The following is a 27,841-nucleotide window of genomic DNA, read 5'->3' on the forward strand; positions in this document are numbered from 1 at the left end:
TGCTTAAAAAAACAAACAAACAAACAAAAAACCCAAAGAGCAGCAAATCTTTACATTTGCATTTTACTCACTAGGAAACACAGCAAACAATTAAGAAAAGAGTTATGAAGATGAACTTTAACATTGGACTTTGTGTTTTCTTCAACATTTGTATGTGGAACAAATTATTTTTATAGCTAAAAGATAAATGAAAGAAGGTTCCATTCATAGCAAGCATCTTGGGAACACCACTGGTTGATACCCAGCCTATTTCCCTGTTTCTTCCTTCCAGTTTTTCACTGTAACTCCTCAAACAATGCGCACTGAACATCTCTGTACAGCAGGTACCACACTAGGTACCGACAGTACCAAAATAAAGAGTACGGCTCCAGTGGTCAACACGCATAATGCGCAGCATTTGCTACATTAGCCACTAGCAGATGTACATACTGAGCGTTTAAAATGTGGCTTGCACGGCTGCTAAACTCAACTGTTTGAAAACGAGTTTCCGTAGCCATTTGTGGCCACTGTCCACAGAACTGCACAGGAGACGTCACAGGAAACTGGAGGACAACAGATGGCTGTCTAGGCTAAGGTGAACACTAACCTACAAGCGTGGGAGATTTGAGGGCAACAGGAAAAACATTACAGGACATGAGCCCATTACAGGACAGCCTCTGGAAAAATGGAAAGCAAATTCCTGAGTCATGAATAAAGGCCATCAATCCATGAGAGATCCAGATAATTAAAGCCTAGGGCACAAGGTAGGAGGAGAGTCACAGCAGCTTTGAATTACTAAATAGACAAACCCAGCAAGGCAAGTAGAGAAGAGGGTCTGAGGGAATAAAATCATGTGCAGGCCCAGGACAAGGAAAAGTCAACTAGGTGTCATGTTTCGAGCTGGACTATGAGAGAAAGCCACTGATGAGCCAAGGTGGTAATTAGATGACTTAGATTTAGACATGCTCATAGCTATGGTAAAATTAGTGTAAAATATAAAAGGTAAAATTGTAGAAAAAAATTTTAAAAACTGACATAATGTCTTATAAAAAGCTTGACAACCCTTCTCAAATGAATGAACTATGAATAAAGTGCTTTCCTAAACTAACTTATTTATGCAAACAAACTTCATCTACTATGTTCAAATACTTAACTGAACTCATTGACAAAAACATACAAAGTAGATATTACTACAAAAATCAGTACTTTAACTTACGTGTAACTCAAAGTCATTATAAGTTCTATATGGAAATGAGAATTAGAGAAATAGTCTTCTTGTTAATCTCAAATATTAGGCTATTATCAGGATGCTTAAAGAATCAAACAAATTCCAAAACTGAAAGCTCTCAAATAAATGAAAAGTTATACAGACACAGTAAGTCTACTTTAACAATGAAAACAACACGATTTCTACAAAGTAAAAATTTATAAACTCCAATTTGGTTTCATCTTAGACTATACAAACTCCTAAGAGTTACTAAAAAAAATACAATTTTTACTTTGGTGATTCAACATTCTCTGACTATCCCATATACTCTTTAATAAATTCATCTTGATGCTAGATATGAAACCATGCTTCCATACATAGGTTCTTTTCAGAGGGGCTTCAAAAGCAAAATAATTTTACAATTCAGACTTAAACAACTATTCCCAAAGACATTACAATGTACATTGGACAACACTGTATAGCAATAAAAAGTAACGGGAAAATATATTCAGTTGGCAAAAGCCTACCCAATGCATTTTCAGGCAAGCTTAAAAACTTGTGGAATAAAGTACTCTTAGAGTAGTACAAGCAAAAGTAAGGAACTCTACTCATGTGCAAAATATAACTGCTTTATTCCTTTTGTAAGTACAAATTCTGGAATTGTATATGAATATGGCTCCATGACATAAACTAGCTGTAAGGTGTAAATCAAACAAAAGTTCTATATTCACACTTTGCAAAGAGAATTGTAAGCACCTCAATGCTACATTACTGAGAATCACAATATTCTTCAAGTAATTAAACAAAACCTAACAAAAGATGCAAAAGCCCAAGAAGTGTGACTAATAAAAATCTCTCAAGCTGTTGGAAGTGGTTTCAAGCACAAATAATTAGCAAAAGCTAATCAGGTCTGTGAGAACAAATCAGAAAAGAGAGGTTATAGGGAGAACTGACTTAGTAGTCTCAGCTTACTCTGCTTGTTAAAATAATAACAATCTGTCCAAAAACTTCATCTATCAAGTTAGGTGAAAGCTCTAGGTCAGATGCAGAAGCATCTTTTTATGGGGACAGTGCTCCAAACCAGAACCCAAGTCTTTTAATCAAAGGCTCTTGGCCAACACACCATAAAAACTCACTTTCAGTTTTCTCCAGTGTTCCCTTGCCTCAAAGCAGGGAAACAAAGGCTTGATTTCACTCAACAAATGACTAGTGCCTGAGTGCAGAGCTGTCAAAGCTGGTTTATCACTGAGTCTTACGGTCTCCAAGGACTGAAACTCCTGAGGTGATAGGGAGCAAAGGGCTGAATACAGATCTGTACAGGAAGCTAACAGTTTATCTCTACAGGAACTTTATTCAGTATTTAACATTACTTCACACTTCAAACTGGAGTCACTATCAAATGAAATAAAACAAGTTTCATTTAAACTTAATTTAAAATGCTATTCTTTTTTTAAATCAGTACAATAACACTATCTTTAAAATTCACCTTCTTTGAAAGCGCAGAAGAAATAGGAATGTTGCATTTCCACTATCTTTTGAGCATCCCTACATAATTATATAAACGATGTTAGTGATAAGTAAGTAAGGAAACAGAATCTGATGATGTAAGGACAGCAAATCAGTGACAAATTAAACAGGATCTGGGTCATCAGACATTCCTAGACTTCATTTATATTTCTTCTATAACTTATCCAATGTTGTCTACGTTTCTCTAACACTCTATTATACAAAATATAATCCCAAACTTACATTTCATTCTTTCAGGAGTATATATAAAAATAATACTTTATGAACTACTGCCTTTGAACTCAGCCATAAAATCATACATTATATATCAAATAATCCTAAATGTTGGCATATATGTCAGAAAATTTGTTCTGGTACTAAATATACATTATAAACATATTTCACAATTATTTCAACTGTCAATTCCATTGTGTAATTTTTAAATTTTTCAGGAGGTGTATCCATTGTAATCGGCTAGTTCCAATGAAATATTACATTAAAACAGTTCAATGTAGTCATACGACAAATAGAGAAAGGGGAAGGAAAAAATTCTTACCTGGTAGTTTCTTTTCTCAGATAATGTATGTCCATCAGTCCTCACCATAGAGTCGTGTCCTTTCCTCACAGTACTGGAGGCAATCAAATAGAACTGTCACTCAAGGGTCGTGTCACAGGAAGGACCGCCCACCAGTTCTCCCTCTAGAGTGGAATTATCCAAAAGCCATCAAAATTACTAACATGTAAAATACATACAACATTAGCAAAAACATTCAACATGACATATAAAATGCAGAGAACCAAATCAAAAAGTAGCTGTCTTACACTCTACCCCACCTTTCTCTCAGGTATTCAAGGAGGCACTAGACTCTAGAGTAGAGATTGTCTAATACGAAAACTTCCCCTCAGACTACTCCCACCATGTCAGTCATCAGACATTACACACAAGGAAGACACTTAAAATGAATGAAAACAAAGTTGACAAAAAAAAAAAAAAAAAAAACCCCAAAAAACTATCCCTAACTTTTTTTTTTTTGGTCCTAAATGGCCTCTGGTTATTCTGAGGATATCCAGTTAACTCAGATTCAGTCATTTAACTAGATGCTCCCACTCCAATGCCTATACTTTAGTACTGGGAATGTAAGGATTTTATACAATGATTCATGTCACTCACAAAGCTTATTTTCACACTGTGAGATGTAAACACATCATAGTTTTAAGATCATTGTTAGATTAAAAACCCAATCCCATGTTCTATCATCGTCAACTCCAATGACAAAGAACAAATGCCTGCCTTTCAGCCCTCCAATTTCATGTACACTGCAATAGAATTCACTTTTTGGCATGACAGAGGGGGTTAATGATACTCATTTCTTAACCTGGGTAAAAAAGGATAAAATAAATATACACTCTATATGTCAGATTTTAAAAAACAAATCGAAACTGAGATAAGAATTACCATAAATGTTATTTCAAAAATATATAATAAAATTCAAAGTTCAAAGATTCAAAAGTAGTTCTACAAAGAAATGTATATGATACATTTTCAGGACAAATAGCTTTAGTAGCACAAAAAATTTACTCTTAGAAAGTAGTATATATAGCCACTGAACTAATAATGTTGCTCTCCATTATAATTTTGCATTCAAAGTTAAAACAACTGATTTTGACTATCATATAAAATGTACATTAGGACAAGATACTACAAGCACCTCATCTACAATCCGTAAGTAAGGTGAGGACTGGGGAGATGATGGTTCAGTGGGTAAGGTGCCTGCCTTGCAAGCCTGAGGACCTCAGTTTCCACCCCCAGATCCAGCCTTGGGTGACAGAGGGCAGACAGGCAGATCCCTGAAGCTCACTGGCCTGCCAACCAGCATACCCCAATCAGTGAGCTTCAGGCTCAGTGAGAGCGATTCCCACGGGGGAAACTTCATGTGGCTCCTGAAGACATCCTCCACATCTGCACACCAAATATACTGCACACATACACTAGCACTACACACAAGCTCTTCAAATTTCTACATAAATTATATACATGCATATACATATGTCTGTGTATGGGTCTGTGTTCATGGGAACCGTGCCCAAGAGGCTAGATGAGGGTGTCAGGTCCCCTGGAGCTTGAATTATAGGTAGTTGTGTGGCTTGTGACATGGGTGCTAGGAACCAAACCCAAGTCCTCTGAAAGAGTGGTAAGCACTTATAACCAATGAGCCATGTCCCAAGCTCCAGAATTTAAAAACAAAAACCCAAACCAGTATTATTACAAAGGTCAAATACAAAGTTTTACAAATATGTATCCACTACCTCTAAAACACAATCTGTTAAGATAATTTTTAAAAGAAAAACTAACATTATTGAACAATATTCTATAAAGAATCAATATAATAAAGTCCATCTCCTAGCTCCTACTACATACACTAAAACAATTATGAAGTGGCTTTACTCAGTTTTGACCATCATACATGGTATGTGTTGGACTGAAATACTTTAAGATGACCAACTCTAAGCAAAAGTGTAAATACTAATTAGAAACTTTTTATGTGCTTTTAGAATAAAGAATGTCTCTCAAAAATAAGGATTTTAAAAATCATTATATAGTTACTGCTATAAATGTAGTCATCATTTAAACTGTTTGCATTTATTGTTTAATTGATGCCATGCTTGAGACTGAACATAGAGCCTTGCAAATGCTGGGTAAGGGCTATATTATGGTGCTATATTCCTGAGTCAGGAATTACAGTATTTTAAAGGAAAAATTACCAAGCAAACTGGATGTCCCATTAGGTTTGGCTGTCACCAAAGTAAATACATATGTAAGTAAATAAGCACATGGTATAGTTCCTAAATGGTAATCTTGTTTTAATATTAGCGTATAATAGTATCAATAAAGTTTTAAGATAGGATCCATCTTAATGTATTCATGCTAACTGAATCCAGTGGGCAATAGTCTAAAATTTGAGTGACTATATTTCATAGAAGAATGCTTTCCTCCTTCAATATATTTTGTGTAAAATTCCATATAGTACACTTTCACATTATATAAATTTCATCAAACGATATATTTAAAATCTAAAATTAACAAGGTAATTTTTAATACCTTAATGCCACATAACTTTAACAGCACATCCTAATTATACAAAAAAAAAGACAATTAGGAATAAAATTTTATGTGCTAAGTAATACTTTAATAATAAAAATTAACATTTCATAAGCAAATTTTAAAAGAAAAATATTTACTTTGAAAGATGACAGATCTTAGTATGAAGGGAATTTTTATTTACTCTTTGCTTTCTTCTATATTTCAAGATTCTAACCAGGATAGGAACTAATATTCTATATTAAAGGAGCATTGTCTCTTTTTAATAAAAAGGAGAAAAAAATTAAAGGTACTTTTTATATTCTTCTGAGCAAGTATGAAAGATGAGCATCTGTCACCACTGTCTTCCTTCTGTGTTGTATTAAATAAGACAATAAACGGTGCAGTGTGGTGATAATTCACATGGGGGGAATGCAATGAGGTGTGATAAATGAAGGAGGCCATTACGTCTATGTACCTAAGATTGTCTGGGGAAAGGAGAAAACGAGCAACCAGGAACAGGAATGTCATTTCCCCAAAACAGGTTTATACACTGTTTTCCCAAAGTCCTACAAATAGTTAAGTCATAATAGTATGTATTTCACAAAGGACAATGAAATTTTCTCTTAAGCAGAGATATCTTCCATGAAATAAAGAAAAGACTAACTTTATTCATCCACTTTAAATCAAACCAAACATACAAAATAGTAGTTTTGATATATAAACACCAGTCATTTCGGGTATTAAGAAAACAGAACTAATGAAATGAGCTCTCCGGTGCTCCCTGATCACTGTAGGAAGGGCTGATAGGAAAGGCAAAGTGGAAGCCAATCAGAGTTCAAGGTTCTTAACAGTCCAAACAAGTTCCAAGTCAGAAAGAGGAAGGAAACAAGGTAACTAGGATCTGCAGACCAAATAGACAGAAGGCTGCAGAAATGAAGAACTCCAAGGACCTGAACAGAGGATTCTTATAAGGCTTAAGCTGAGTAATGATTTGTATTGGAATGTGAAAAAGCTATAGTCTACAGAAGTCTTCTGGAAACTTAGAGGCAGTGGAAACAATCCTCAAAGCTCATCCTTATGCACCCAGAGCACAAGATAATGAAGGAGAGTCTCAGCTAGCAAATCAAATAAGCTTTAGAAAAAGACTGGAGGGACATAAGAAAGCGTAAAACCAAGCTCAGAAAAGATTAGCCCAATTCTAAGTAACACAACGTCACCTCAAACAGTCCCAACAATACATAACCCAACCCAATGAAATGGCATAAAAGCACCCAACAGTAAGTAGATGACACTTACCAAAAAGCAGGAACACACTAACTCATAGTAAGTTGAAATAGAGCAAAGGAAAGGAAATACAGCAATTAGACAAATGGTAGAATTATTAGGCAAAGATGTTAAAGCAAGTATCATTAACTATATTCTAGACTTTCAAATACACATGTCAACGCAAGGTCTGCCTGGAACTAGGACAAAATCCCTGACAGATACTTCACAAAATCCCTGACAGATACTTCAGTCTCAAAGGTTTCAGTCCAGTAGGACTGATAAGCAATGCTAAAGCAGATGTCTAACTCTTAGGAGCCAAGAAGTAGAATAAAGAAGGGGCCAGAGCAAGACACACCCTTGGAAGACTGGCCCCCAGTGACGACTACTACTTCCTCCAAATAGTTTCCTCCTCCTCTTACTATTTTTTTTGTTTGTTTTTTTGTTTTGTTTTTGTTTTTCGAGACAGGGTTTCTCTGTGTAGCTTTGCGCCTTTCCTGGAACTCGCTTGGTAGCCCAGGCTGGCCTTGAACTCACAGAGATCCACCTGCCTCTGCCTCCCAAGTGCTGGGATTAAAGGCGTGCGCCACCACCGCCCGACTCTTACTATTTTTGAATCTAACAGTGGATTAGATGATTATGAAGGACTGTCATAAGCTGATCATCTCAGGAAATGATTTCATAGTGGTCATCAAAGATAGGAGGAAGTTATACTTTACCAACCTTCTAGGCATCTCAATCAGTCAAGGTGACCATCAAAACTAAATATCAAACAAGGTTTGTGAGCACAAACAAATTTCTTTATGGTTACAATTTCTGTCTCTTTGCTTGGATAGCCTGGTAACAGATTATCATAAAATGATAAAAAAAATAAAAAACACTAAAAAGTGAGTACACAAAACTGATAAAATCTAAGCTAGGTCAGTAGACCAGTTATGACAATTTCTGATATCAATAGTTGACTACAATTATGTAAGAACACACCCTTGGGGAAAGCTAGAATATAAATATATGGAACATCACTGAGTTCATGATCAAAATTTGTATTTTTAAGGCTCAGCACGATCTTCTAAAAAGACAAATGTAAAGAAAAATACAATTGGATAAACAGTAGATTATATGCAGCAAAAGAGAAGTTTAATGAACTTGAAGATGGGTGAGAAAAGGCACTGGGAAGACAAGAACTGAAGGGACGGCACACTGTGTGCACTGTGAATTATCGTCAGTTAAGTCAGTGAACTGTGATGCTGTATCAGAAGGCGAACATTAATTTAACTACTGCTGCAGGAAGAGTAAGAAAGACAATGCCGCGTTTTCTAATTTTGAAATGGAAAACATAAACTCACAGAGCCACGTTCAAAATCTTCCAAGTAGATTAACAGTAAAATTACCATAATATTTCTGAATAAAATTGCAGAGAAAGTGTTAGAAGACTTTTAAAGGGTGGGGAGCTGGCTAATGAATAACTTCTCATCAAGAACACCTTCCTTCCGACACCACACTCACTGCTTTACCCCAGCCCCGAACTCTAATAGGCATTTCCTGGAAACCTGCAGGCCCCTTCAGCCAACCAAGCAGCTAGGCTAACTGCAGATCTTCACCTCTCCCTCCACTCCTCCATTCTCATCCCAGCTCTGTAGGAGACTTGCTGTGGCCTCTCCTCATCCTCTGCACTCTGTAGCTGAAAGTTCTTCTGTGTTCCCACAGCCATTCAGACTCAAGTAAACACACAGAGGTTTATATTAATTAAAACTGCTCGGCCATTAGTTCAGGCCTACCACTGACTAGCTCTTACACTTAAACTCAGTCCATTTCTGTTAATCTATATGTCGCCATGTGTTCTGTGGCTTTACCTGTGTGCCATTACATGCTGCTCCCTGGACGGTGGACATCTCCTAACTCAGCCTTCCTTTTTTTGTTTTTAAACTGCTCAGCCCAGCTACAGCCCTCATTCCCAGGGAACTAAGCAGATCCTGATGGAACACCTTGTTTTCCTCCCTTCTGTGACCCTCTCAACCCTAGTCCATTCCCATTTTTCAGTGTCAGCTCCCAATACCTAGAAACACATTACCAGTGACCCCACCTAGCAGCATCTCATAAAAATACCTGGAAACAACACACAGCCAACACATTCTCCTAAGAACCGGAGAGGGCAACAGAAACCATCCACCGGACAAAGACAAGACCAGATATTAGTACCTAGAATTACAATCTTCCCAAACCCAGATACCTAGACACCAAAGTAAAAACACAATCAGTAACAGCCAAGACAGTATGTCTCCACTAAAGCCCAGCACCCCTGCCACAGCAGGCCCTGAGTATTCTAACATAGCTGAAGCACACAAAAAAAGACCTAAAGGCAACCTTTATGATTATGATAAAGTTCCTTAAGGAGGAAATAAATAAATCCCTTAAAGAAATCTATGAAAACACAAACAGTGAAAGGAAATGAATAAAACAGATTAAAAACTGAAAGTGGAATTCCAGGCACAAAACATCCAGGGTATGTGGGCCACTATGAAAAGACCAAGTCGAAGAACAACAGGAATAAAGGAAAGAGAAGAAACCCAGTTGAAAAGCAGAGAAAATATTTTCAAAAGAATCACAGAATAAAGTTTCTCTAACCTAAAAGAGATATACCAAAGTACAAGCATACAGAACACCAAATAGAGTAGACCAGAAAAGAAAATCCTAAAATAAAAAACACTAAACTTAACAATGAAAAACTAATAAAAGCTGCAAGGAAAAAAAGTCAAGTAACATACAAAGGCAAACCTCTTAGAATTAACACTTGACTTCTCAATGGAAACTCTAAAAGCCTGATGAGCCTAGACAGATGTTCTAAAAACTCTAAAAGACCCCTGACACCACCCCACTACTACACCCAGCAAAACTTTCAATTATAATAGATGGAGACAATAAAGACATTCCATGACAAAAACAAATTTAAGCAGTATCTACAAACCTGGCCCTACAAATGTGGTAGAAGAAAAATTACAACCTAAGGAGCTTAACCACACCCAAGAAAAACCAGGAAATAAATCATCCCAGACAAATCAAAATCAACTCATGAACACACCACCACCACCACCTCAACAACAACAACAACAAACAAAACAAACAGGAATCAACAATCACTGATCTCTCTCAACATCAGTTCTCTCAATTCTCCAAAATAAAGGGCACACACTAACAAAACAGAAGTGTAAACACGATTCATTCATTCCTCTGCTGCATTCAAGAAACACACCGTAACATCAACGACAGACATCATCTCAGAGTAAAAGGTTGGAAAAAGATATTCCAAGCAAATGGACCTAAGAAGCAAACTGGTATAGCCATTTTACTATCTGACAAAACTAATCAAGAGACAGGAAAGGACACTTACAAACTCATCAAAGGAAAAATCTGCCAAGAGAACACTGCAAGTGTGAACACCTATGCACCAAACACATAGGCAACCAGTTCAGAAAAGAAACATTACTACAGTTTAAATCACATATTGACATTTACACACAGACAGCAGGGCATCTCAATACCCCACTCTCACTAATAGACAGGTCAATCTAGACAAAAATTAACAGAAATGCTGGAGCTAACTGACATTATAAACCAAATGGACCTAACATATTTACAGAACATTTCACACAAATACAAAAGAATATACTTTCTTTCTCAGCACCTCAGGGAACTTTCTCCAAAATTCACTGCACAAGACTCAACAGATACAAGAATATTGAAGTAACTCCTTGCATCCTATTTGACCACCACAGACTAAAGCTGGAAATCAACAACTGAAACAATAGGAAGCTTACAAACTCATGGAAACTAAATAACTCACTACTGAATAAAAAAAAAATGGGTCAATAAAGAAATTAGAGACTTTCTAGAATTGAATGAAAATGAATACACAACATACCCAAGCTTATGGAACTCTATGAAGGCAGTTCTAAGAGGCAGATTTATAGCACTAAGTTAGAAGAAAGGAAGGAAGGAGGGAGGGAGGGAGGCACAGAAGGAGGGAAGAAAAAACTGCAGAGCTCTCATACTTCACAGCACACCTGAAAGCTCTAGAAAAGAAGAAACCACACTAGAAAGGAAGAAAGAAAGCAAGAAATAGTCAAATTCAGGGGTGAAATCAATTTATATAAAAAAATACAAAGAATCAATGAAACACATAGCTGGTTCTTTGAGAAAATCAAACCCTTATCCAAATTAAGTAAAAGGTAGAGAGTGTATTTAAATTAACGAAATTAGAAATGAAAAGGTGGACTTAACACAAAATAATCCAGAGAATCATAAAAAGATACTTTAAAATGTGTACTTACTCCACCAAATTGGAAAATATAAAAGAAATGAATCATTGTCTCAATACACACCCATTTCCAAAGTTAGATCAAAATCAGACAAGTAATGTAAATGGACCTGTAACTCCTAGTCAAATAGAAGCAGGCATTAAAAGTCTCCCAACCAAAAACACCCCAGGGCCAGATGGTTTGGGAACAGAATTCTACCAGACTTTCTAACAAGTGTTAACACCAATACTCTTCAAATTATTCAACAAAATGAAAACAGAGGCAACACTGCCCAGTTCATTGCACGAGACCACAGTCACCCTGATACCCAAACCATATAAAGACCAAACAGAGAAGAGAATTATAGACCAATTTCCCTTATGAACATAGATGCAAAACTGAATAAGACATTTAATTACTCCAATAATATGATATGCTGGAAAAGCAAAAAGTGACTCAGAAAAATAGACAATTATAGATGACTTTCCCAATACTACTTTTTCTACAACTACAGTGCTAATAATATTTCTAATAATGTCTAAATACTTTGAAGTTTGGAAGTAGTATCTAAAATATCTGTAATTTAGTCATCCCTATACACTCAAAAGTTAAAAGTATGCATTTAATGAGGCTAAATAGTTGAACCAGTTGGCTAAGGTTGGTTTTGTTATTGCTTGTTTGTTTAACCCAAGGAAGGTATATTCTGGGTTGGCTATTAATTAGAACCAACTAAAAAAATCTGACCAGTTTCACCAAAACCAAATAAAAGTCAAAGTAAACCCATTTAGCCAAACAAAACCTAGGTAACTGTATTCTAAATGCTCAGCTATATACTGACAGATAGAGTAGCTCTCATCCCTCACTAAAGAAGTTTCTTTTCCCAGAATACAGAAAGCCTAACAGAAAGCTACAACTAATCAAATGCTGAAAACAACTGACGGTGGGCTGTCCAGAGGCAACAGATATATTTAGATATATTTACAGCGTATGCAAGTCTCACACCTAAGGCTAAGAAAACAAAAAGAGGGAGAGGGTCGTAAGAGCCAGAGGACCAGGAATTCTGCTGCAAGACTGTATCTTCTAGCTATGACAGGAAAGGTACACCCTTGAAATCTCCAAGATAGACTGCTTAAAGACTGAGCTATGACACCACCACAGAGAGGGAAAAACTGCACAGAGCCCCACCCAGAGATCAGAGCTAAAGGCAATTAAAAACCTAAAGTTTGTGAAATTATACTTTTCCTTAATGGGCCCCCAAAATGATTAAACTACAAGCACAAAAAAATGTTTGTGTGCCAGGCATAGTGACACAGGCCTCACATCCAACACTCAGGAAGATGGGACAAGAAGACAGAACCAAGGCAGCCATGCTGGACAAAAAGTGAGTTCAAGGGCCAGCTTTCACTCCGTTCTGTGCCAAGAACCTGACAAAAACAACCTGAAGGAGAAAAGGGTTGTCTAGCTCACAGTTCCCCGCTGCAGTTCATCTCTGCAGGGAAGTCACGGTGGTTGAGGCTTGAGAGAATGGTCACATTCCATCCACAGTCAAGAGCAGTGGGAACTGTAAGCCATGCATGCTAGTGCTCAACTCTTTCTGATACTTTGTGGCTGCTGTTTGGGAGTTTTCCAACACAGGGTTTCTCTGTGTAACAGTCCTGGCTGTCCTGGAACTCACAAAGATCCACCTGCCTCTGTCTCCCAAGTGCTGGGATTAAAGACACCCACCACCACCACCACCACCACCACCACCACCACCACCACCACCACCACCACCACCACCACCACCACCACCACCACCACCACCCAGCTGCTTTCTATTCTTATACAGTCCAAAATGACTGGCCAGGGGAAGGTGCCACCCACAGTGGGTGGGTCTCCCACCTCAATTAATGTAATACTTAAAACGTGAGTGTGCTCAGAGGAGGCTAGAGAAATGGCCCAGTGGGTAAAAGCATTGGCTGCTCTTCCAGAGGACTCTAGTTGGATTCCCTGCACCCACATGGCACTTCACAAACACGCTCAGAGGCCCATCTCCCAGGTGACTCTAAATTTTGTCAAGATGACAGTTAAAACTAACCATAAACAGTTACCTTGGGGTATATATCAAGAACCTTGTCTCAAAAAGCCAAGTTTCCTTGCTGTCACTAATTTATAGTTTGATCACATGAATAAACGTTTTCAAAACCTGAGTTGATAACTACTAGTATATACAAAAAACACCAGAGACAAAAAGAAACTCCTGAATTTTAGTAGGAGCATATTACAATTAGTCTTGTAAAAATGCCAAATTAACTAAAAATATTTTCTGAATATTTTAATAATTCAGATTTCAAAGGTCAAGTATTAACATGTAAAATGGAAGGCTTCTTTTACTGACATAGAAAAACAAAAGCTAACCAATAATATTCCCTTTAAATCAATTTGTTCTCTGGTCATCATAATTTAATGTTTCATAACTTTAGTTTTTGTATCTCTACAGTAGCAGCTTTCTGATATCCTTCTTTTAATCTGACCATACATAATTCTATCACAAATACTTTAAGAATTTTGGTCACCCAACACCCAGATTTATCTGTTTAACAGGCTCAGCAATGAAAGATATTCAAACTGTCTTTGACTAATGGTCATATGAAATGTAATACAACAAAGAAGTCCTACTGAACTTAAATGACAAATGCCAACACTTTCTGAACCACATGCTTGCAAATGGAATGGAATGGAAGACAGGGGAAGAGAGAGGATCTTCTGTAGCCTCTCTACTACTTAAAGCTGCTTTAAGTTTAAAGAAACTGCACAACCTGGCGTTATTCAATTGCCTCATAATATATAGACAAAGCCATGTGCTTTGTTCCAGGCAAAAGTGAATTAGATGAAAACTAAAGAGAACTGTGTAGATATTCTTACAACTAGGGAATCAATTCAAAGAAAAGCAACTGTTGGAAGTAAATAGCCTGATTATTAATCTCTGTATTTAACAGCACAGAAATCATTTGAGGGTTACTTCATAACAACAGCTTTAGTCCGACAACAGAAATAAACTAGCACTACAGAGTAATTGCACAAGAGAGTAGAAACAGAGTAACTAGAGATAAAATACAGACATCTTTTACAAAGCGTTATGTCATAAATGCGAGCAAAATAAGGAACGGCCAAAAGACTATCTAAAGTGGAGTTTGTAAGACACAAAAAAAGTGGTACTGTTAATGAGAATGTCCCCCATAGGCTCATATATGTGCTCACTTGGTCCCCAGTAGGTGGCACTGTTTGTGGTGATTTCAGAGGTGTGCCTCATTGGAGGAAGTCAGTCACTGGAGCCAGACTTTAAGAGTTTAAAGACCCGAATCATTTCCAGTTCACTCTCTGCTTGGTGCTTACAACAAAGGATGTAAGCTCTGAATGAGCATCCTGCTCTAGCCACCATGTTTCCCATCCATGATGGACTCTTGTCCCTTGGTCATGGTGTTTTATCACAACAGAAAAGTAATCTTGGAAAACGCTGACAGGATAGATTTCAAGTGATTTTTAGTAAATGTGGGTACAATGTCTAAGAGACTGGACTTAGGCACAGGCTATGTTGCTGCAAGAAAGTTATTAAGTAGGGTAGATTTAAATAAGGAGACATTTATTGGAAGTATAAAGCAAATCCCCAGGCATTCTGTTTTTCTACTAAAGTACAAAAACAAAGCCATCAGCTCAAAGAAGGGATATGAAAGGAGATGTCAGAGATTTAAGGCAGGACGAAAGATGTGAAATAATTCTGACAGTGAAGAGATAGGAAGAACTAAAATATACCTAGGTGTGAGGCAGTACTAAGGAGCCACTGAGGCTGGCATTCTTCCGACCCCAGCAGATGCAGGGATGAAGAGCAGTGCGGGCAGAAGTGTAACGAGCACGAGAGGAGAGAGGATGGAGAGTACAGGGGTGATAATGATATGTGGAAGAAGAAGAAAGGAAGGATGAGGGAGGAGCAGGAGGAGACAGCAGTGTCATCCTTGTCCCAACCTTCCCGTCAGCTGTCAACTTAGGGTCATTGCACTTGCTGCTGTTTTCCAACGACCACACCTCAGTTCTTCAATGCCAGGCACCTTTACAACACTGACATTACCCTTTAGCTGTCTGTCTTCACAAAGGCCTTCACTGACCACCCACCTGTCTGGATTCTGTTCACATTCGTTTGTCTCTCAACCCTTATTATCCAAGTCCTTAAAAGAGGCTTGTAACTGGAAGATTTCCTGTGTCCCACCTGGCCAGCAGTTCGGGACAAATCTCTCACCCACAGTCTCACAGCCTTTTACAAAATTATCACACGGAGGCTTATATTAATTGTAACTGCTTGGCCATTAGCTCAGGCTTATTACTGACTAGCTCTTATACTGAAATTAACCCATAATTCTTATCTATGTTTAGCCACATAGCTTAGTACCTTTTCTCAGTTCTGTCTTGTCATCTTGCTTTCTTCTCTGTGCCTGGCTGGCAACTCCTGACTCAGCCTTCCTCTTCCCAGAATTCTCCTCTCTGCTTGCCCTGCCTATACTTCCTGCCTGGCTACTGGCCAATCAGCTTTTTATTCATCAACCAAATCAGAGCAACACATATTCACAGCATATAGAACAACATCCCACAGCACTTCCCCTTTTCTGTCTAACCAAAAAGGAAGGTTTTAACTTTAACACAGTAAAATTACATATAACAAAACAGTTATCAAGCAAGAATTATAGTTACAATATCTAGTCTAATTGTATTTGGCAAAATTAAAGAAAATGTTCTATCTTATATCTGTGAGTCTAAAGTATTATATCTAATTTATCTTTTATCATAACCAAGGAAAATTATAACTATCTGGTCTCTAACTACATCAAAGACTCTAGAAGGATATAACATTACCTAAGTAAACAGGAAATGCATTGTAAGCAATTTCTAAAATTCTGGAAATGACAGAGACAGCTGGCTGCCTGGACAGTCATCCAAAGTTCCTCTGCAACACTGGGGCATCCATCTTCAGCCTATAGGCCTAGAGCCTCTTAGTCACTTCTGTCTGTGTCCTGTAGAATGTCTGGCAGTTTCTTCTGCAAAGCAGGAACCCGAAGGACCATATTGCTTTGCAAATTTCAGTGGTCACCTTCCTATGGGTCCTGCATGTCCAGTTTTTACAACATATTATCAGCAGTCCAGGCAAGAGCAGTTTCTTGCCCAAATGGCTACTTTTTCCAAGAAGAAGATAAACTCCATGTAGAGTGTCTTCAACGTCCATCTTTCTCTTTGAAGTAAACAGGTGCTGCCAGGAGCAGCAGTGTCTCATTGTCCAGGAAAGTTTAAGTTTTTAAAACATTTCAAATGCCATATTCTGTAGGTCTTTGAAGTGTCTGAATATTACCTACCTAATTGAAATATGTCTATAAAACTTAATTAACATGACTATAAGTTTGACTATCATAAAAGGCTAATTATTAATCTGTACTTCTCAACTATATACAATTTCAAATGAGTTGCACCAACAAAATGCTTCAAACAAGAGTAGAAATATACATATAGTATAACAAAATTAACTTTAAATTTGTATCAATAAACTAAAATCCATAGCAATTTAAAACATTTTTAAACAAGTTGTTGCTCTTTAAAAATAGATTCAATAATCTACCCTCTCATCCTATCATATCTATATCCTCTATTTCTATATCAGAGGCTTTGTCTAGTATGTTTATACTCTTATTTCAAGTGCCTACAACAGTGACATGTAACATAAAATTTTACTGAATTAATGAACCACAAAGTACACTGAATGCTTTACTAACTTCAATTGCATGAAAACACTTTTAAAATACAAGTCTTTTTTATTTCCCTTGACCTTTTGAAATGACTAGACTTTCTATGAATCACACCTTTTTAACTTTTTCAAATCCAATTCAATTTAAGAATGAAGATCTTAAAGGTATTAAATAGCAGACTCTTTCCAATTTTGTCAGTATTCTAACAGCTGTCTAGCCGTAACACAGCTTCCTGGTTGGCTCCCCAATGTCTCTTTGACCTCGGGAATACTATAATGTCCCCTTATCATTTAAGAGTAAATAATCAATATAATCCCAAAGAGTGATCCTACCTTCCTTGTCAGTATCTGGCTTATTAAACAAGAGAAAAAGGAGAAATTACATCTTCATTTTACTAACCACCCACTAACTGAAATGTAGTATTTACATAATTGAAAATATAGGTAACAAGCCCACAGTTCTAAAAGCTGTCTGCACCTGTGATTTTTGTCACCATTGAATTTTTTTCAGTAGAAATATCATTCACTTCATTTGCCTCAAACTATCATTTATACCATTATCAGTCTACACATTACTTTGTGTTAAAATACTCATGCCACTGAATATGCAATCATTATTTTAAAACCTAGATTCTAATATAATCAGTACTTTCAGAAGCATATTGATTTTGCGCATAAGAAGTATTATTTTGAGAAATAGTGTACATGTTTCAAGCAAGAGCCATTCATGAAACCAAAAGGTTTACAATCTCTAGATTGGAATAAGAGGGGTGGGGGACACAACATGACACCATCAAAGCACATTTCGTTTGAACATCTAGTTTTAAAGATTTTTTTTAAAAGAAATGATAATTTGGGGGAGTCTTAAACATACAGCTAATTAGTAACAACAGGTAAAATAAAATAAAAAATTTCTGGCTGAAAATCCAGACTAAATCATCTTTGAGGTGGCCTGGCTATAAGAAAGCAAGAAAAAGAATGCACCGCCCTCTTTAGGAGGGGCAAGGTCTCTAGCCTAGAACTCAGGAGGCAGGCTAGGCTGGCCAGCCAACAAAAACCAGGGATGCACCTGTCTCCAACTTCTTGGCACTGGGATTGCAAGCCTTATCACTATGTCTGGCTTTTCTTACTGTGGTTCCTTAAGCACCTCATCAACTGAACCCAAGACATACAGTCTTCTGTGTAACTAACAACAGAGCTTCAAGCTAACTAAAATAGTAACCTTGAAAGTGGAACTAACACATACAACTTTACATCTCATTTTTCAATACTCCTCTCAGTTACAATAGGTCACATAAACAGAAATCAGAAATATTAGAAAAGAGCCCAACACCACCATAAACAAGATAGATTAATATTCAAAGAACACTATAATTACAAAAAAAATTACTTTTGTGTGTGTGCTAAGGATTTTATCAAGACTATGGGCACATCAAGTGTTTCACCACTCAACTAAACCAACAGCCAAGATGACACGTTCTTTAAAAGAGAAAACCAACTAGTTTATCAGATGTCAGGTGGCTAGTTAGATGTTGGCTACTGGGGATAGTCAGGCTGCCTCCTAAGTAGCAGCTGGTAAACCAAGGATGAACTGCACAACTTTCAGTATAGTCAGAAGTGCTATCTGACTCCTATCTCTGGCCTGAGGAAAAGTGACATTCTGAACTTCCCCAAAGGTCATCAGATAGCCAAAGCTTTTAAGATTACTTACAGCTGGAGGCTTCCAGATAAAAACAAATCCAAATAGGCCTGTCAATCACATGGACTGAACAAAGTTCACCGGGAAAGTAGTTTATACTAAAGACCTGAGAAGGGTATGTGGGCTACCTAAAATGTCCTTCGGACAATGATCCCTTTGGCCGTGTCCACTCTTACCCTTCAGTGTTTGCTCCTCTTTATTCTAAGTATGTAGATCATCTGCGATTTTTTTTCCCAAGGTGATCACAAGGACCAGGAAGCCAAGGTGGGGGAGGAGGGTCCAGAAATTCTGGTCACCCTATTATATATGTCATTTTTTTAAATGATATATTTTAAAGAACTGAATTCATATGAAGGATGTCTTCTGATGAATCTACAGCTTTAGTAAAGAAATTTACAAAAGCAAAGTGTACATACTGTAACTCCTGGAACAATCTCTAAAAGACCAAACAAAGAAATATACTTAGGGACACAGGGGATAAATCACAATGCAAGACAGAATAAACAGATCAAGAACTAAAAGCACAAAAATTGTGAAATGCAGATAAACTAGGACTTAGTGGAAATGTATAATTTTAAGTGCTTATATTTAAAAGACAGATCAAGCCAACCACCAAAGATTACACCTCCCAAAACTACTAAAAGGGTAAAAATGAATCCACAGCACGTAAAAGGGAAATAATGGAGGGGGGGGACGGAGGGGGGGGGGTTGTACACTAAAAAAAAATCAGTATGAAGAACATAGTACCAATCCAGACCTTTAAATTAAAGAAAAAAAATGACTAAAAAAAAAAAATCAATGCACCTTAGGCAGACTAGTAAGTCAGAACTATGAGCATCAGGAATGTAGAAAACATATGGGCACTGAGGCCCAGGCATCAAAGCATAAGAAATACAGGTGAGTACTAAGCCCCCAGGCATCAAACTGATAAGAAATAAAGGGACAACTTTCAGAAATAGAAATTTAGATGAATGTAACTTTGTCCTTAAACATCTTTTTAGGCTACCCAATTCACTCTGATAAAAACCTGAGCAGCTCTGCATCTGCTAGAGTAAGTTACCTGACTATAAAGAACAGCCACCATCCTAGGCCCTGTAGTTTCACTAGTGTGTAATATAGTTAAAGACACAACATATTCCAGAAAAGAAATCATGAGACAATATCTCATTTTTATCACTCTTACACCAAAAGAAAATGCATTAAATGATGATGAAAAATTCAAATATAAATACTCCTATAGATCATATACACAAAAAATTCAACAAAATGTCTGCATATAAAAATTCAACAAAATGCCTAGAAGTTATTCAGAGAAAACAGATTCACTTAATATTTGAATTTCAATTAATGAAAGAAATCATTACTAGAAAAAATCTTAAAAAATAGTTCTCTCAGGACTGTTCTAAGGAATATAGCAAAACAAAACAAACCCAAAACTAGCCACACTTCAGATAATCTACTAACCCTCAATAATAACAGTAAGAATCTTAGTATGTACCTTGACTTCCCTCCCACATTCCCTCCCTCCGCCAGCTGACCATGAAAGATCTCCTCTGGGTAGAGAGGAATCAGGGAGAAAGGGCTCACTCTCCTTGTCATGGGTATAGCATCTCCCCAGGAGAGGCAGAACAGAGTTTCTTCTGACTCTCCACCATCTTTCAATGGCCTTAACAACATGATGGCCCTCAACCCATCCCATTCATACTACACAGGTCTCACATACATAAGCCAAATTGACCAAGGCCTGTATAATGGCCCCGATCCTAGAACATGGCAGTTTCTAGAAACTCCCCAAAGGAAATCAATTTCATCTGGAAAGGAGTGCTGGGGGTGTTGGGGTTGGGGGGGAGGGGTGTTCAGGCCTACACTACACTTAGAAACACAGAGCATGAGGTAACTAAAAGGAACTAGACTAGAATTCTAGGTCAACTGGCTTACCAAAGAAAACTGGAGAAAAGACAGCTAGGAAGAGCCTTCTTGGGTTCAAAATAAACATCAAAGACTAGAAGGGGGTAAAAAAAAAAAACCCCTGCAGGGGCACAAACTTTAATCAGACAGTAACAGACAGACAATATATGTGTCCTGAGAACCATCAAATCCAATAGCATAAATTAGCAGCAGCTAGTGAAGATGGATACCTGGATGTCATACCAAGACAATCTTCTAAGTGAAAGACACACATTGTTAAAAAATCATTGTCATCTTAGGATAACTACACATATGCCTCTAAGACTTCATCCTCCAGAGTATGACATCAAATACTTCCCAATGCAAAGCATATAAAAATTCACAGAAACAGCACAGAGAAGTCATGAACCACTGGTGGGCCCAGAAAGAGGGGGGATCAGTGTGTGCAGAGATACTACAATGTATTAAATGCTGGCCCTCCACAAACTAGAACACATAGGGTAATACACGGCCCACAATATCATAATTAACAGAGACTTCCAAGTAACCAGCAGTTTAGGGGAAACATTAAAGGCTTAAAATTAGGAGTGATAACAATATCCCATCAAATAATTATCTTTTAAAAAGATCTTAGCCAGGCCTGGTGGTAGACTTCTGATCCCAGTTTTGGTTTGTATGGAAAGATTCCTCATTTTTTTTCTTTTATCAATTATAATATAATTACAACATATTCCCCTTCCCTTTCATCCCTCCAAATATTCCCACATACCTCTCCCTGCTCTTTTAAATGCATGGTCTCTTCTTTCATGAATTCCTACTATGTGCATGTATGTGTATGTATATACTGATACATCTATATTCCTAAATACCAGCTGCTCAGTCTCTGCAGTGTTACTCACAGTATGTTTGCAGGGCTGACCATTTGGTATTGGAAACTAATTAGTGTGCTCTTCCTGGAGGAGACCACTGGACTCTCAGCATCCTTAGTTGCCTGCAGTTCTCTATGCAGGGCTGAGGCCTCACGGGCTTTTCTACCGTCCTCTCTGGCACGTCTACTGTTGTTGTCCTTGTTCAGCTCATGGTTAGGCAGTCATGTTGGTGAGACTTGAAGGGTGGAGCTTCTGACATTACCAGGAGACACTACCCCACAGCAAACTCCTGATCCTCTGGCTCTTAAAATCCTTCCTTCCCCTCCTCTACAATGTTCCCCGAACCTTAGGCAGAATGTTTTTTAGATGTATCCAAAATGACCACTTGTCATTTTGACTGGCTGTGGCTTTCTGCAGTGGTCTCTGTCTATTACAAAGATCAGTCTCCTTGAGGAGGATTCTGATCCCGGCTTTTGGCAATCTCATTCATCAAGCCTTTCTATACCAGACAGAGTTCAAGGTCAGCCTGGGCAACTGAATGAAATCTTGCTTCAATATAGAAGTAAAAGAAGGCTGGGGATATAGCTCCATAATGGAGTGTTTGACCATGTGTGAAACCCAAGGACCAATTCCCATGTTCAATCCCCAGTATCACCAAACAAATAAGTAAACAAATACATAATTAAACACATGACTTTAAAAAAAAAGAATAGATGATGTAGAGTTGACAAGGAAAATGAATGAAATGAAAACTTCACAAAGGGGCATAATGTATACTTGAACTGAGCAAACAAAACCTGAATAAATATCAAGTAATAATGTAGCCTGGAGAAAAGAGAATTTAACAGCTACAGAACTAAAGAACAGAATTAAGAGCTATGAGAAGAACCTCAGGAATGAATGACACTACTAAGAGAACTCAGATATGCAGAAAGCGGAGGAACAGAAAAATATTCCAGGAAATAATGGCTAAAACTTCAAATTTAACAAAAAGCATTAATCTAAAAGTCCAAGAAGCTCAATTAACTACAAGAAGGACAAACAACAAGAGTCATGTCCAGAAGCAAGACAGTAAAATATACTTAAGCCAACAACAAATAGAAATGGTTTAAGATAGAAAAAGACAAGTGGTAAGCCACCTACAATGGACAGGAAGATCAGCAATTTCTCACTAGAAACAGGGTGACCAGAAAACTATGGGATGACATATTTAAATATAGAGCTGTCAATAGGTGTGACAACAGGAGCTCGGGGAGAAAAAAAAACCCACAATTTTCCTGGAGTTAACTTTTCTTATCTGATTATAATCAAGTTTGTGCAAGTGTGAAAATAATTCTGATAAGATGCATACAGTAAAACCTAGGCAACAAAAAGAAACAGTAATGAGGAATACTGTGATATTTACTAAAGGAATTAAGCTGGTCCACCTGTAACCCAGCAACTGTGAGGCTGAAGCAGAACCTCTGAATTTTGAAGGCAGCCTATCCTATTCCACCCCACTCCACCCTAAGAAAAGGAAAAGAAAAATACATACAATAATGGCAACCATAAGAAAACTGGTGGGACTGTACTATTATGAAACAAAACAAACTTTTTAAAAAGTTATTATTATTGCCAGGTGTGGTGGCACACATCTTTAATCCCAGCACTCACGAGGCAAAGGCAGGTGGATCTCTGTGAGTTTGAGGACAGCCTGGTCTACAGAGCGAGTTTCTGGACAGCCAGGGCTACACAAAGAAACCCTCTCTCAGCTAATCTTGAGAAATCTGTTAATTACAATAGATATGTGTGTATATGACTAAATAAGATGACACCCTCAGAATGAATGAAATGACCAAACAAAAACCAAGAAACAGCTAACTCAACAGCAGTATTTGGGCAATTGTAATTATCCACTTTAAATAATGGATACAATAACTTAAGACAACAAGATTAGCATGTCAACAGGAGATTAACAATGACAGGAAAACAACCAGATCTGACAAACCTCTAGAAACAACGAACAGCAAGATATGTGTTCTTCAGGATAACTGCAGACTGAAGCATAAAGAAGTCTTAAACTGAAAAGGACTGAAATCATCAAGTAGGCTAGACAAATGTAGTGGAATGAAATTAAAATAACAAAAGGAAATTTGCAAAAATTCTACAAGTTTGTGCAAGTTAAATAACACTGGGAAATACTAACTGGGAAAAGGATGAGAGGCCAGAAAACAAAATAGACAATACTTTTGAAGGAATAAAAAACACAAGATACCAATATGTAGATGCTATAAATGAAGTGGTGCTTGCAGGAAATGTTTTAGTTGTAAATGTCAACAGTTTTACAAAGATATCCAAAGGCTGGGGCTATACTAGTTCAGTGGTACAGAACTGGACTAGCATGGGCGTGGGGAGAGGAGGAAAAGAAAGGTAAGGGACAGAGGGAGGGAGAAAAGAGGAGAAGGGAGGAAAGAGGAAGGCAAGACAAAAGAGGAGGCACCGATTTCCAATCAATTAACTGCCTAGTGGGAAAAGAACAAATTACACCCAACACAGAGAAAAATAAAAATGATAGAAGAACTAAGGAACAAAGAAATCTTATGGTTGGATATAGGGGAAAACAACCAAAATTAACCAACTTTAAGCTAAACTAACCAAGGAAAACAAAAAAGAAACAACTGGCATAAAGAAATAGAACATTGTAATAACATAATTACATTAGGAGAAGGATAAAGAAATAACAGGTTCATGCTAACAAACTATGAAACTAGAGGAAATGGACAAATTCCTCAGACATCAAGCTATCAAAATTGACAGAAGAAATAAAACAATTGAAACTAGACCCACAACAAGTAAAGAGACTGCATTACAATAGAAAACTTTCAACGGGGAAAAAAAGTCCACAACCAGGAGGCTTGAGTGATGAAATTCTCAAACATTTAGAAGAAAAAAATTAGTATCACTTCACAAACTAATCCAAAACCAAACCAACCAACAAACAAAAACACCCAGAACACTTTCTGAATCATTCCAGAGGCCAATATTAACCAGTTAAGACAACCAAAAACATCACAAGAAATGAAATTGCAACTTATATGAAAAAAAGCTAACACCATCATGATGGAAATGAAACCCAGCAACATATAAAGTCTGATCCCCAGGATCTCCATGGTGGAATGGACTCCTGCAAGCTGTCCTCTAATCTACAACATGTGATCCCCAAGGCACATGTGTGCCCCCACACGCAAACAAACAAACAAATAAGTGTAATGCACGTCTTTCAAGTTATGGTTTTAAAAAGAGGCATAGTCAGAAGCATAATAATGATGAAATACTGAATGTTTTCCTTCTAAGAGCAGGACCATGACAAGGCTGTCCACTCTGGCCACTTTTATTTGACACGATACTGAAAATCCTAGATAAACTAGGCAACAAAATGAAATAGTAAATGTTCAGTCTGGAGGAGGTGATATTGCCTCTGATTGTAGACCACACTCCTGGATCTACAGAAAACCCTAAGGCAGGCAGTAGATTAATGATTTTACAGCAGTTTCACAGTAGTTTGGATCTTAATAATATTGAACATATCTTATAATGGTTAAAAGAGAAAGTTCAATGAGAGTACAAGGTATATAAATCAATATGTAAGAATTATATTTCCATGTAGCAACAATGGAAAACCCAAAAAAGAAATTAAGAAAGCAACTCCATTTCTCAAGCAAAGAGATTAATGTACTGAAGTTTAATGCACAAAATTTATACTCTGAAAACTGCAAAAATTACGGAAAAAAAAATAAAGAACTATATAAACAGAAAGTCACTCCATGTTCAAAGATCAGAAGAAAAGTGGCACTATATCTCAATGATCTACAAATTAAACAAAATCATTATTAAATTCCAGCTGGCTTCTTGGCAAAACTAGACAAGCTAATCCTAAAAGTCAAATGAAAATTCAAGGGAAATACACTGATCAAAAGAATCTTGAAAAAGAGCAAAGTTGGAAGATTTTCATTTTCTGTTTTCAATCTTGTAGCATGTAATCAAAACGTACCCGTGTAAGATTACAATAAAACAGAATAGATGATTAATATAAACCCTCACATTTACATTCAATTCGTTTTAGAAAACTATGCCAAAATAATCTAATGGGGGAAAAGAATAATCTTTAAGTGAATACTATTATGCTCTAAACCTTGCACATTTTCACTAACTCGTCCTTTCTCGCAACGTATATATAAACAGAAGTGTAGCAACACAAAACCTAGATATTTTAGCATACTTCTGATTTTTTTTTTTAAAAGTAGCTCAGTCATGGAGAAGGGAGTGTATTTACTGTACCAAACAGGAACTTATTCGAAAAGCACTTGAGAGAACAGTTAAAACAGTACTAATGAAATGCAATCCAACATAAGTAAGTGAAACATGGAGTAGTGACATTAATTTAAAAAAGTTAAGCAAAAGTAATCAGACACTAAACTCCATTTTTTTTTTTATCTACAACTCCATTTGTTTGAGCCTCTATTAAAAACAAAAACAAAAACAGAAACAAAAACCTAATTCACACCAATGGGAAGCAAATTAGTGATTTCCTGGGCTATGAAATGAATACTGACTAGAATCAATCAACTTAAGGGGCGATAGAAATGTTCAGTATTTGAACCCCAGTGATATTTACACAGGTGTGTGTGTGTGTGTGTGTGTGTGTGTGTGTGTGTGTAAAAAGATAGAAAAGGCCATTTAAATAGATGCTTGATAAAATACCTAAACTCCCTCAATAAATTTAATGTAAACCTAAAAAACCATCAGTTCCTATGGATTATGAAAGTTAAAAATGAGCTTTTGACTAAGAGACAACTTGTATAAAGACATCTTATTAACTAAAATACTTATATAACATTAATTTCCTTTTAAAAAGCTTTAGAATGACAACTGAGAGAAACCAGTACTAAACTGCTTTGTCTTAATTACTCGGTATTCTTAGTTTAAATTTTAATTGCCTAAGTCTCTTTACTAAATCCAATACGGACTCTGAAATGTTACACATAAATACTACTACAACTGGATTGTATCTGCTTCCCAATTTGAACCATTTCTATTGTACAGTTTTGTTTCTTTTTACTTCAGGATGGCACGAAAAATGATCCACATTAAAGCAAAAGCCATGCTCCAGACTCCGAATTTTAATCTTTCCGCAGCTAACAAACACGTTGTGCTACGGTGTTCTTGGGCAATCTTGGTGCAGCAGAAGCCCCAGGTGCAGATCCCAGCCATTCATGCCATCACTGTAGTTAACAACTAATATGCTACAGAGTACTTGTCTGCTGCTAAACTAGGACGTTCAGGAGATTAAGAGTATTAAATGCATTTCTGACTTAACATTTTCAATTTAGATTTGCTAATGCAAACCCCATTTAAAGTTGAGGAGCATTTATACTGGTTCCAGAAGAATCTTTAGCTAATTGTTAAAATGAGAAGAATTCAACTAACTTGGTAGGGCAACTAAGAAGAGGACTGTAGATTATTTTACCCGGAGAGGCCAAGGTCCTGCCGGTGACTTCCAAGTCCTTCCTCACTGGCTAGTCCCCGCTTTTCCCAGTACTATCTAACCACTGTCCTCCTTCCCCACCACACCTCAGCAGGTCTTGTGACTTTTCTTAAATCAGAAGGCATCTAGATACCCCTGTGGCATTATGAGACAACAGGGTTAGCTGTTCTTTGTGGCTGCCCCTTCCCAAAAGGCCTTTCCCTTGGACAAACACAGGACCACTCCTTCAGCACAGGCTTACCCATTTACTGTCTGAGAAAAGACATGCCGCCTAGTCTTTCAGTTGCCCATGTATCCTCCACACATACTTGGATTTCTTTTTCTCCATAACCTAATCACCAGCTACCGCAGTATTTGCCATGCACAGTTACATTCTCTTAGAACAGTGCCTGACACTAAAAAAAGAGCTCAAGTCAAACTTATCAAATGAATTAATGAACTAGAAACATAAACTACCCAACACGGTAAGTAAAACTCTTGTTTTGACCTATCCCTACAAAGCAAGCCACTCATTTCAAATAGAACCACGTATCAAACTGACTAGAAAGCCCTCCAAACACCCTAAGCTCAATAATGAAACAGATTCTGATTTTTGTGTCTAGTATCTCCCCAACATTTTGCATTAATAGCTGATACAGCAAACTACTCAAAAGTTCTCTTGAAACTTCTATACTGTTAAATTTAACCAGGTAAAAATTACCTGACCAATCTTGAAACAGTATTTCTGTATATTACTTCACTACAT

General features: G+C 37.1%; 1 protein-coding gene across 1 annotated transcript in view; it reads right to left on the reverse strand.

Moving 5' to 3' along the window:
* The window catches only part of Cnot2 (CCR4-NOT transcription complex subunit 2), a 97,786-nt gene that overhangs the window by 56,950 nt on the left and 12,995 nt on the right, over positions 1–27,841 (reverse strand). Inside the window, exon 2 of the mRNA XM_059245797.1 lies at positions 3,249–3,321. Coding sequence (XP_059101780.1) covers positions 3,249–3,321 — 73 coding nt within the window. The remainder of the gene's footprint in view (positions 1–3,248; positions 3,322–27,841) is intronic.

The sequence above is a fragment of the Peromyscus eremicus genome, chromosome 18 (genome assembly GCF_949786415.1).
Source record: "Peromyscus eremicus chromosome 18, PerEre_H2_v1, whole genome shotgun sequence".
NCBI lineage: Eukaryota > Metazoa > Chordata > Mammalia > Rodentia > Cricetidae > Peromyscus > Peromyscus eremicus.